The following is a 12,770-nucleotide window of genomic DNA, read 5'->3' on the forward strand; positions in this document are numbered from 1 at the left end:
GGAGGTATTACACAGTGGCTTGCAAAAGTATTTATATTTATGAGCTTTTATATTTTAATTTATGTCACCCATAGACTGTATATAGCTGGACAGAGCATCGTCTCTCAGAAGTGAAGCCACCACAGGTCGGGCGCCCCCTGCTGTTCGGTTTCAGAAAGTTGTGTAACTCCACCCATCCCCATAGGTTTCAATATTAAAACAGAACAACTTTCAATCACATTTTTTTCTAATATACTGTAATTCTACCTCCATTATTTAAATGCAGCAGCTAGTGTAACCTCTGCTTATATTGTTAAATTTTTATTTCCCCACAGAATTCGTTTTTTTAAAACATTATTCAGCTCTATTAAAAAAGGTGAGGTTATTGTAAAAGGGCTGGTAATGGGCGGGACCAATAACAGACCGTCGTCAGCTCCGCTCCGCTCGGCTCAGCAGCCTGTGACCTCGAGGCAGCTCTCAGAGGCGGGGTTATTTAAATGAGTAGGCTGTCTCTCCACAGTCTTTCTCCCTCCTCTGGTCTCTACTGTGCAGACTCGGGTATCAGGATCGCCAACATGGAGGAAGATTTTAGCTTCATTTTCATTGAATGAATGGGAACGGCAAGACGGCGTCCATCTTTTTTTACAGTCTCTGATGTCACCTTACAACGCAGATGGATTTTAGTGACATTTTAAGTGATAGACAAACATAAATATATGTATATATATATGTATACATACATATATATATATATATATATATATATATATATATATATATATATATATATATATATATATATATATATATATATATATGTATACATATATATATAGTTAAATATCTTCCTCACTGATGAAGCTCTGCTGTACTTTTCCCTTTCTGCTGTGGAGTGTTATAAATCACACAATATTCTGTGACTTAGGCTATATTCACATTATAAGCCACATTGCACAAATCTGATTTTCTGTTCAGACTGGATCTTGTCGGTGATCTGTATCTGTGTGTAATGTGAACACAGAATCTGTTCCTGAAACACTGTCTCACATGCTGCACATTGATACCTGTATAAACGTCTCCTTCTTCACCAACAACAAAAACCCTCATATTAGAGAGAGGAGAGACTCGTAGCTTTATAAAGGGAAATGGATGAGTTAGCAGCTCATATGTGGAGCATCTTTTGCTGGAGTGGAGAGTAAACAGCTGCTCTGAAGTTCATGCTCAGATCCAGGAGGAGAAAAAAGGACAGGCGGTTTGCTTTTGCTGTTTTTTTTTTGCAGCTATAACTGCACAGCTGCACCAAGAGAGAGAAGCACGTAGCGCTAATGCTAATGCGTAAAAGCAAAAAGACGCATGAATTTGATGACTGTTCACACTCATGTCGCATGTCCACGGATCGGATACATATCTTATTTAAGACCACATATGAAAGGGAGTCAAATCTGACTCGAAAAAAATTTGCAATTTGGCATGTTCACACAGCCATGAAAAAATCAGATTAGAGTCACTTTAGCCTGGTAACGTGAACGTTAGTGATGGGACGATACACTTTTTCAGCTCCGATCCGATACCGAAATAAAATTGCCAATACCAATACTAATACCGATACTTTTAGTTTATTAATAGCACTATGAATAAGGTTACATAATGAGGCTGAAACAGACCATACAGCCCTTTGAAGAGTATACACAAGTGCATTTAATGTAAATGCAATCAAAAGTCATTTATTTGACATACTTTATATGCAAATACACAATAGTTTCCTTTTAAATTGAAAGTTTTAATTTTTATTAAATATAAAAAAGTTAAATATTAAATACTTTAAATATTAAATTCAGGGCATTTTTTGCAACGGTTGTGCAGAAGACTTTTATTTTGACAGTTAGCGTAGAGGATTAGCTGCAATAGCTAACAGCTAACCGGCGGTGCTAACTGTATTTCCGAGCTGAATTAATCACTATTTTAAAATAACAGATTGATTTCTTAGTGCTGGTTAGGGTTGGTAGGATCTGTGGTTTGATATTAGATGTGGATTATGGCTGTAGTTCATTTGAAATAATTATTTATTACATTCACAATGCCGGAATGCATTTGCTAGCTAGGCTAACAGACTGCAGATCTTAATGGAGATGCTAACAGCTAACTGGCAATGCTAACTATATTTCCGAACTAAATTAATCTCTGTTTTTAATAACAGATGGGTGTGTTTGTGCTGGTTAGTATAGTTTGTAGATCCTGTGGTTTTATAGGATATGTGGATTATGACTATAGTTTACTCCAGTCTGTAGTTATAATAGATTACAACGCCAAAATGCAGCTGCTGTCAGTTCAGTGCTAATGCTAGCTAGGCTAACAGACTGCTGGTGTTAATCTGTTTACCTGACTTTACGTGTACCGTTCTGCTGTACAGTGTTTCCAAAGTTAAAACTCTCCATATAATTTACTTTTTTTGTAGAGAAACAGCTAAAGTTTACTCAGGGTTCAGGGTAAACTGTGGAACTGGAATCCGGATCAGGGATGTGTTTTATTTTAACGTTAAGGCGGATTAATTGTCCAGCTCAAGCTGTGGACTGGATTATGGATCGGTAAGTGGATCGGCCGCACTCACCCGATATCCGATTCGTCGAATTACGTCAATATCGGCTCCGATACCGATATTGTGTGGGATCGGTCCCACCTCTAATGAACGTAGCCTTAAACAAAAAAGCAGGTATTACCTTCATGAAGAAAATGCAAAAGCACACACTTTCATGATTATTTTACAAGACTTTATTTGCTTCAGTGTGACAGTTGATTTCCATAATGCCAGGTAAATATCCATCATGGCAGATAATAGTGGTGCAATTATGTAAATACAAGTGAAACCGGTCTAGCAATGTCTGTAGTACACAAAACTCGGTTTGGTAGTTCAGTTTTTTTTTGTAGTATGTTGAATGAGCAGAAGCAGTTAGGGTGAGTCCTTTATGCCGTGTAAAGGTCAATTCTGGAGAGAATGCAGGTTATATATTTGCAGGTAAAACGCATTATTATATTTTCACTGATCTGACCTAAGACTGTGGTTCATCTTTAGTACACTCTCTAGTTCCTCTTCCGAAAGTCTCAGAGATTCCAATCCATCGATAAAGAATGTAGATACTGAAACGTTAATGTTATGGTTGTATTGCATTGTGATCAACCTTCTACCTCATTGAGAGAGAGAGAGAGAGAGAGAGAGAGAGAGAGAGAGAGAGAGAGAGCACAGGAACACAGATGGATGCACGTTTTAGAACCCGACTGATATAAAGCAATTCTGTGATGCTTCTCTAGTGCTTGGTACCTACGTAAATACAAGTTACACACTTAACTCAACTCTACTCGTTTTTTGTTGAACCTATTGGGCAAATTGGTACCTACATGGACCCAGATTCTTTTTAGTGGTACATGCTAGCTCTAAGTGAGGTGATTAGGGACTAATTTGCAGAGCACTGATTGGCCAGACAGAATACTCACTCTACCCAACATATAAAGCCACAAAATAAGAATCTGCACCTCAATTCCTTTAGCAGTCTCAGTTTACACTGGGAAAATGGCATAGCGACAGTGTTTTGTGATGTCACAAGCTACATTTCAGGAGGCTGCAGTAGTGCAAAACAAGCCAGACACCAAAAGATCATTAGAGCTTTTTAGAGTTGAGTAAGTAAAGCTGATTATTATATGTATTATTTATGCTAATAAATCACTGAATCTTTTATTGGAAGCTTATATGTCAGTCGGGCACTAGTTTCAGCTTCACCTCATCTCAATGAGGTCCCCAATTAAATCTACCCGTTGATACTCAAGCATCTGCCTGTAAATCTTGAATGTTACCATAAAATCGTCCACTGTGCTGTGGAACATCTTCACTATGTATACTGACAGATTTCTTGGGTATAAGCTTTTCCCAATAAAGCCAATAGGAGTCTTTTCCTACTTCATTGCCTTTGTGCTTATGTTCGATACACGTACGTACAGCTTAACAGTGACGTATGCAATTGCTATGTTCTCTAGTTAAAGTTAAAGAAATATATTATCAATATCAAAATAATTGAAATCATATTATTTACACTGATTACAAAAAAAATAAAAGAAGAAACGGTCCCCATCTTATGCGTGAGTATGCTCTCTGCGTCAGATAGCACCTTCATCTGCAGTTTGGGTAAGAAGGAGAGCAAAGTGCTGAGGAGTTGGGGGGGGAATGGGGGGGAGGTGTTTTACCATTTAAACAATGAGGCAGAATTATTGCGAGGGGGATCAGAGAGGTTTTTGCGCTGTCGACACAAGAGGTCCTGGGTTTTCTGGATTCTGGGCTGCGCTGTCGCATTAGAGGCTTCTGCACAAAAGCAGATATGGGCTGCAGATGCTTCAAGCAAGCACTAATTGAAAATAACTAGCTAATCAATAATCAACTAACTGCCAATTAGCTGCTCCATCCGCAAGACTGGCTGGAACATTCAGCGAGACCGGACCTGGAGACAGATGAAATCAACAGCCTGAGGAAAGCTTCCATCCACCGAAAACGAAGGAAAACTTGATTGAAAAAATAAGACATGTATGTATAAATAATTCAATAAATAAATTTGAAAAACTATTACAATGGAGTGACATAATTCAAAGGATTCCTGACAAACTATGTTCACATTTTGCAGGTGGGAGGCGGGGCCCACACCTTGACGCATCAGTTACAGAACAGCTTCTTCAGTCCTGTCCTTCCACTCTGCCGCGTTTTCTGAATCCTCATAAACCCTTCTTTTCTCCTTCTGCGTCCCTTCCCCCCCCGGCTCTGCACGCGGGAGCCGGGGGGGAGTGGACAGTCTGAGCAGAGCAGGCAGAAAAGTCTTCAGACTCAGGCGTGGAGGTGGCCGGGAAGAGTGTGGAGCAGCAGCCGGGGGAGGGGCGAGGTGGGAACAGCTGGAGAGCGAGAGACTGGAGAGACAGAGACTGGGGGCCGGAAGAAGGGCTGGGAGGCTACAGGATGGCTGGGTAAACCTTGGCGCCGCGCTCACATTCTGGTGGCGTCCTCGTCTGAAAATCTGCCACGTCTTATCAAGAGTGGTGGTCTGGAGGAGAGAGAGAGAGAGAGAGGGGGGAATTTTAGCCTGCACACTGGGAGACAGGTGGTGGTGATGTTAAACAGGTGTGTTGGTGTCAGAAGTGATGTGGCTTTACCTTATCCAGTACATTCCCGGATGCTGGTAGAAGTCCAATGACCCTGATCTCTGGATGCAAAACTCTGGGTCAAGCTGAGTAAAGAGAAAACGAACATTAACGATTATGTTTTCTGTAGTAACTCAGAGCATGATCAGGGGTGTATCATCAGATATTAAGGAAACGTGCTGAATTAAAGCATCTTTAATTAGTATATTCTTATTTGCGTTAAGTTGCAGTAGTCTGTGTGTGTGAATTTGGCCTCCAAATCTGCTCACCGCTATTCCCCAAGACCCTTTTTTATACCTTGGGTGCCAGGTTTAAACAACAGCATGCGAACAGAGTGCTGCAGCTATGGAAATGGGCGAGGTGGCTATTTTTCTTCTGAACAGGTAATCACTGAGCTTCAGTACGGTTGCCAACCAAAGCTAGTCAATTTACCACCACCATTAGCATAGTGGAGATTTTAGACATTGCAAGCATATGTATGATCAGCTACAGATTAACAGCCTAGTTATCGTTTGCCACTGTGTGAACTTTGCATCTGGGGAGGAGCAGGAAGGGCAGAAAACTCTATGTAGCCATTTAACACACTTGCTCGCATTTATTACTTATTGTTCCTTTAAAGTATCCTGTAACTGAGGGTTATCCTATGACTGATCTTAATTTTACATGACTAGTTGTATATTTAAACAGATATCTGCAATACTTTACAGTCATATGAAAAAGTTTGGGCACCCCTATTAATCTTAATCATTTTTAGTTGTAAATATTTGGGTGTTTGAACAGTCATTTCAGTTTGATATATCTAATAACTGATGGACACAGTAATATTTCAGGATTGAAATGAGGTTTATTGTACTAACAGAAAATGTGCAATATGCATTAAACCAACATTTGACCGGTGCAAAAGTATGGGCACCCTTATCATTTTATTGATTTGATTACTCCTAATTACTTTTTACTGACTTACTGAAGCACAAAATTGGTTGGGTAACCTCATTGAGCTTTGAACTTCATAGCCAGGTGTATCCAATCATGAGAAAAGGTATTTAAGGTGGCCAATTGCAAGTTGTTCTCCTATTTGAATCTCCTCTGAAGAGCGGCATCATGGGCTCATCAAAACAACTCTCAAATGATCTAAAAACAAAGATTGTTCAACATAGTTGTTCAGGGGAAGATACAAAAAGTTGTGGCTATGAAGCTCAAAGCTCAATGAGGTTACCAAACCAATTCTGTGCTTCAGTAAGTCAGTAAAAAGTAGTTAGGAGTATTCAAATCAATAAAATGATAAGGGTGCCCATACTTTTGCACCGGTCAAATTTTGGTTTAATGCATATTGCACATTTTCTGTTAGTACAATAAACCTCATTTCAATCCTGAATTATTACTGTGTCCATCAGTTATTAGATATATCAAACTGAAATGGCTGTTGCAAACACCCAAATATTTACAACTAAAAATGATTTAGATTAATAGGGGTGCCCAAACTTTTTCAAATGACTGTATATATATATATATACATTTCAGTCAATGCTTGTGTGTAGGGTGTGAGAAAAGGTGAATAATTCAGATTCAGACAGTAAAAATTCAACACAGAGTTCATTAAATTGCCTGTTAGCAATATGTTAAGCCTAAACCTACATCAAAAAGTGTCTTAATGCAATCTAGGTTAATCCACGTCCAAAGAATCAAGCCACAAATCAAGTTGACCTGTCGATAAGCCTGATTGGAGGGCATTCATTTTTGTAACCTGTGTACTAAATAAAGTGATCTGGCAGCAGATCACAGCTCACCGTGATAACATCCACTCCCGGCGTGGTGCAGCTGGGCTTGGGGCCAGTGTTAAAGTGCTTCTTGATCTTTCCTGCCACTGACAGCTGGTGCTCATTCTCCGATAGGCCATCATTCTATTGGGAGAGATAACACGGTGTGAACACTTCATTACATCAGACTCCACACTGAAGAGGACAAAAAAAAATAAGACACTTTAAAATGAATCACGATGAGTCTGACTTATGTAATGCAATCGGAAGTGTTGAGAGTTTAGCAGTACAACTCATTTTTGGTTCCACTTATTATCTGATTATCAGTTGTTTGGGTGGGTTTTAGGATATTAGTATTTAGTCTTTTTAGGTGGCTGTAGATCTGTTAAGCTGCTAGAGGAACTGTATGTTTGACATCTAAATTAGATAGCCCAGGGGTGTCCAAACTTTTTTTTGGAGGGGCCAGAAGGAGAAATACATTTGAAGTCACGGGCTACACTGCGGTAGAAATGCGCACTCTCTCCGCTTTTTGACTCTTTAGCCCGTTTATCTGCGCTAGAAATGTGCACCCTCTCCACTTTTAGACTCTTTAGCCCGTTTATCTGCGCTAGAAATGCGCACCCTCTCCGCTTTTAGACTCTTTGGCCCATTTTTCTGCATTAGAAATGCGCACTCTCTCCGCTTTTAGACTCTTTGGCCCGTTTTTCTGCATTAGAAATGCGCACTCTCTCCGCTTTTAGACTCTTTGGCCCGTTTATCTGCGCTAGAAATGCGCACTCTCTCCGCTTTTAGACTCTTTGGCCCGTTTTTCTGCATTAGAAATGCGCACTCTCTCCGCTTTTAGACTCTTTGGCCCGTTTTTCTGCGCTAGAAATGCGCACTCTCTCCGCTTTTAGACTCTTTGGCCTGTTTTTCTTAGCTAGAAATGAGCACCCTCTCCACTTTTAGACTCTTTGGCCTGTTTTTCTGCATTAGAAATGCGCACTCTCTCCGCTTTTAGACTCTTTGGCCCGTTTTTCTGCATTAGAAATGCGCACTCTCTCCGCTTTTAGACTCTTTGGCCCGTTTTTCTGCGCTAGAAATGCGCACTCTCTCCGCTTTTAGACTCTTTGGCCTGTTTTTCTTAGCTAGAAATGAGCACCCTCTCCACTTTTAGACTCTTTGGCCTGTTTTTCTGCATTAGAAATGCGCACTCTCTCCGCTTTTAGACTCTTTGGCCCGATTCTGACACCTAGTGTTCAAACTTTGAATCTCACATTATAAAAACCTGCTTAACAGCGGGCCAACTCAAAAAAGGAAACGGGCCGCAAATAGCCCGCGGGCCGTGGTTTGGACACCCCTTAATAGCCAGAAACATTGCTTAAGCTTCTTGAGTAAAAAAAATAACCAAAGGATTGCATATAAAATAGACATTTTGTGAAGGTTTTTTATTTGTTTTATGGAGTGTATTTATGAGATACTCACAGTGACCCAGGGATGTTCTAGCACCTGTAGAGCTGTGTATCTCTGATCCACCTCCACCTGCAGCATAGACGTAATCAGCTCCTGCAAGCACACACACACAAAAAAAAAGAATTAGAAAGTGTTAGTGCTGACCAAAATTATAATAAGGGCTTCATTTGATGTTCCATTTGCACCTTAAATAAGAAAATAATCACATTTGTCTTCAGATTAGATTGGTAGGGGAGATGTTTAAAAAATAGCACTGTTTTTGTAACTAAATTATTTGTATTATTAATATTTTTATCTATAATTTGGCAATGATAGGTTTTTCCTATAATATAACTAATTTATGTTGATCCTAGTCTACAAACTAGCTTTGGGTATTTGAAGTAACATCGAAGCACTGTTGTAAGTCACTCTGGAAAAGGGCGTCTGATAAATACCTTGATTGTAAATGTAATTTAAGTTACAATTTCACTCACTTTTGCTGAGTCGGATACATTATCCCAGTATGGGAGAGGGAATTCTATCTGACCGAGCAGAATCTGGTCAAAAAGAGCTTCCTGGTCCTCTGTGCTTCTGTAAAAGAGAGGAAATGCAGCAAATCACATTAAGAACAGACAATTAAGAAAGTTGGTGTAATTCCCCTAGTGACCACATGAGGGCGCTCTCACGTGCTGCCTTACATAACTAATGTATATTACACTTCCTACACTGGCTAGAATACTTCACACATCCATGATCCCAGTGTTTGCATAAGCAGTGAAACAAATCAGCTGACACACACACACAATCTGGTCTACCCAATATGATCTAAACAGGGCAGCAGTGCCCTACATCCTGCTGTAACTAGCCTGAGATTAGTATTTATAACTAATCACATTTTTATGTAAGCAGCAATGATACTGTATATATCCTTCTGAGACCCAGACTTCTGTTTAGTGTGCAGTTAGGACCCACATTTTGGGTTAAACAGTACAATGTTTAGCTTTCTACAGTAAGTAAACTAGTTTCAAACATCAAATTGGATCTAATTTTTTTTTCTGACCCATATTTCTGTCTGAACTGGCTGTAGAAAAATCTGACTGGACATCTGACTGATTCCCGCTATCTTGTTCTCAGTCAATTGAATGTAAGGTTGTCATGTGACCACTAGACTAGTGTCTCCATATGAGGATAAATGGTCAATGTTATAAAAAAAAATAGGTATCGAGGTGCAAAGAATCAAAAATGTAATGTCTCCATTAGAGGACGCAGGGTCTCAAGAGGATATAGTAGCTTTATTTTTATTTTTCATATTATGATGAAAATGAAAACTTGGGGAGTCTTGGGGAGTGCTTATAAAATCAATACTTATATTAAAAGGTGAGTAATGGACTGATAACCTATAAACTTACCCACGGAACGGTGGAAAGCCACACAGTAGGATATATGTGATGACTCCAGCTGCCCATATGTCCACTTTAAGGCCATAACTACAGTATGATAAGAGAAAGAGTTTAAGAAAACTTGAGAAAAATGTTGTAAACGTAAATGTTTGTATATGTAATAAAAAGCAGACTGATTCTAAAATATAGTTTTTAAAACTTGATAATATAATATAATTTGAAAATCTAAAATATAATAAAATAAATAAAAAGAAAATTATGCAATAGATGACTAACCAAAGTGATGCTATTTAAAGGAGCATTAGATGTTTAAATTCTAGCTCTATATTTATTCCAATTCCAATGAGCAGTTCTCACCCAGTCTCTGCAATGATTTCAGGTGCTACATATGTGGGTGTTCCACAGACAGTGTACAGCGGTCCGTCCACCACTGTCGCCAAGCCAAAGTCTCCCAGCTTTAGAGATTTGCTTCCATCCTGGTGCTCATAAACCTAAACACACAAAAAGACAAAATACGAGATTTAAAACCTCCTTTCTTTCATATCACTGACTTGGCCTGGTTTCAAACTCCACTAACACGGTTAATAAACTCCACACAGTGCTTCCAGCGCATTCACAGCATTCTGAATTTACTGATGCTAAAACGGAAAGATGATCCACTGGCAACAACACATCCTACTCCTACTCTGGTCAGCTTCTCTATTCTGCGGAGTTACATAATATCTGTGGTAATGGCATTTAAAAAGGGCGCACAGTGAGTGAGGAAGGTAGCGCTGTCTCTTTGAAAAAGCAAAGCAGCTTCCAGCCACACCAGCGATTATCTTTAGCTCACACAAAGGAAGAAAGATTGTGAGGAAAGGCTGCATCAGACCAGCTCCACTCGCTTACTGCCTGTATCACAGAGCACTGAGATGCTGATTGAGTTTAGCAGGCACAGGAAGGGTTGAAACGTGGACATAGCTGTTTATGTATCATCACCATCACAGAAAACCTTGTAACTCCATTTGTGCTGAAATTGATTTAACCGTACTTCTATTGGAAAGTAAAAACGATTTTTAATCTCTGTGTGTGCCAACAATGATATGAATGTTTTGTTAATAAATATTAGGGGTGTCACGATTTCGATTCCTCCCTCTAAGCTACGCAAATGGTGCAGCACACTGTAGCCGACGCCACAGACATTGTGACTGCTCAAAGAGAGAATGTGGACATTCTGATCTTCTTAAAGAAAAACTTAAAGAAAATATAAAAATAACAGTTGTTTTGTCTAGCCTCAAATATGTTAATAGTTTTGGTACCTTAAGGAGCATCTTTCTCTCAGATAAAGTTAATAATATATCTTTATTAAAGAAAAAACTTCTCATTCTCAGGGACAGAAAAAGTCTTAAAGTCTTATTTTTCATGTTTAACTGTTATAGTAGGATAGAGTTCAGTTTGTTAAGGCTCTAATTGTTCTATTATTTTGTACATGACTGTTCCTGTATTTTTTATTATTTATTTATGTTATGTTGCACATTGCTGTTTTAATAGTGCACACTGCTGCTACCAAAAAAGCCACTAGATGGCATTACATTTATAGCTTAATTAAATTATTTAAATTTGACCATTAGTGCCTAATGTGGTGTATTACAGATCACTTGTATCACTTTGCAGCACTTATATCAAGCCCACCTTTTGAAATAAGATATTGTAAATTTGATTAATCAAACCAATGACTGACCATAGACTAATCTAAAACTGGCATAGACCTCTCTGCTGTAAAAAAAAAAAAGAACAAAGAAAATCGAGAATCGAATCGAATCGTGATCCTAAAATCGGAAATAAAATTGAATCGAGGATTTAGAGAATCGTGACACCCCTAATAAATATTTTAAACATATATTCTAAAATGTGCTAAAATAATATTAATATTGTATATGGTAATAATACCACATAAAGTAACAGATGTGTCCAGTAGATGGTGTGCTATAACAAAGATATAGAAGAAGAGTTGTTGGATGAGGCTGGTAGACAAAGTGCTAATGCAGTAGTAGCGGCGTCGAGATTAAATGCTACAGCTACAGAATTTGACACGCATTAACACCACAATATTATTCGCACCACTTCCCTTTACCATAATATTTCAAGCAAGCAGCTGATCTATTTTTGGCGTAAACTTGTTATCATTGTATTAAGATGTAGTCTTTAAGGCCATCAGTATAGGCCATATGTTTTTGTGCGCGTGTTTCAGGCAGCAAGTGAAATTCCAGTTTTAAAGACAATTTTCATGTCTTAAATATAAACATCAAGAGAATGAAAAACCTACACGAATGCAGGTGTGCTCCGTACAAGCCATTTAAAATAATTGTGCCCTCTTTAGCAGTTAAAATTCCCACAAAAGGGCTTGATGAAGAGCATACTTTAGATGTGATAGTTCAATAATTCACCATCATCTCAGGTTTGGGTAATAAAAGATTGCTAATCGTCTTGCCAGTCATGTTGCTCATTTGAGCCTAATGTGTCTGTGTAGAGGCGTTCTGTGAATAATGCTCCATCAGGAGCACACTTAAGTAACGGCCTCTCTCTCTCTCTCTCTCTCTCTCTCTTTCTCTCTCTCTCTCTCTCTCTCTTAATCATCGTCCCAGGCAGACTGGTGCTGTGGAAAGGGTACACACAGTCCACACACACACTGATGCTGTGTTGTAGTGACGTGTGGCTGAAGCGATTTAGCCCCTGAGCAGGGTACAGTATGGTAACTGTCAGAGTGTGACTCATGTCTCACTTCCTCCTCTGTGAAAGTGATATCACACATCTAGGCTCAGGGAGAAAGAGGCAGACAGGCTGGCACTGTGAGTCAAAGAGTCAGCTAACTGCCTTCATTTCTCTCTCTCTCTTTCTCTCTCTTTCTCTCTCTCTTTCTCTCGCTCTGTGTGTTTCATTCCGCTCCCACAAACTCTGCAGGGAGGCTTCAGAGATTAAACACACAATATTAGGTGTTTTTTATGTTGTTATGAAATCATACAAAGGAAATCTGAAACAGAATAGGGGTGGA

General features: G+C 39.1%; 1 protein-coding gene across 2 annotated transcripts in view; it reads right to left on the reverse strand.

Annotated features, from left to right (window-relative positions):
• Nucleotides 1-4,793: 4,793 nt before the first annotated feature.
• Nucleotides 4,794-12,770, reverse strand: part of dclk1a (doublecortin-like kinase 1a) — an 86,140-nt gene continuing 78,163 nt past the window's right edge. For both annotated transcript variants that reach the window (XM_022681478.2, XM_022681479.2), the window contains 7 exons: nucleotides 10,097-10,230; nucleotides 9,749-9,826; nucleotides 8,834-8,930; nucleotides 8,373-8,453; nucleotides 6,939-7,052; nucleotides 5,164-5,237; nucleotides 4,794-5,054 (listed from right to left, as the gene is read on the reverse strand). In XM_022681478.2, coding sequence (XP_022537199.1) covers nucleotides 4,997-5,054; nucleotides 5,164-5,237; nucleotides 6,939-7,052; nucleotides 8,373-8,453; nucleotides 8,834-8,930; nucleotides 9,749-9,826; nucleotides 10,097-10,230 — 636 coding nt within the window. In that variant the 3' untranslated portion in view covers nucleotides 4,794-4,996. The remainder of the gene's footprint in view (nucleotides 5,055-5,163; nucleotides 5,238-6,938; nucleotides 7,053-8,372; nucleotides 8,454-8,833; nucleotides 8,931-9,748; nucleotides 9,827-10,096; nucleotides 10,231-12,770) is intronic.

Source organism: Astyanax mexicanus, chromosome 20 (assembly GCF_023375975.1).
Source record: "Astyanax mexicanus isolate ESR-SI-001 chromosome 20, AstMex3_surface, whole genome shotgun sequence".
Taxonomy (NCBI): domain Eukaryota; kingdom Metazoa; phylum Chordata; class Actinopteri; order Characiformes; family Acestrorhamphidae; genus Astyanax; species Astyanax mexicanus.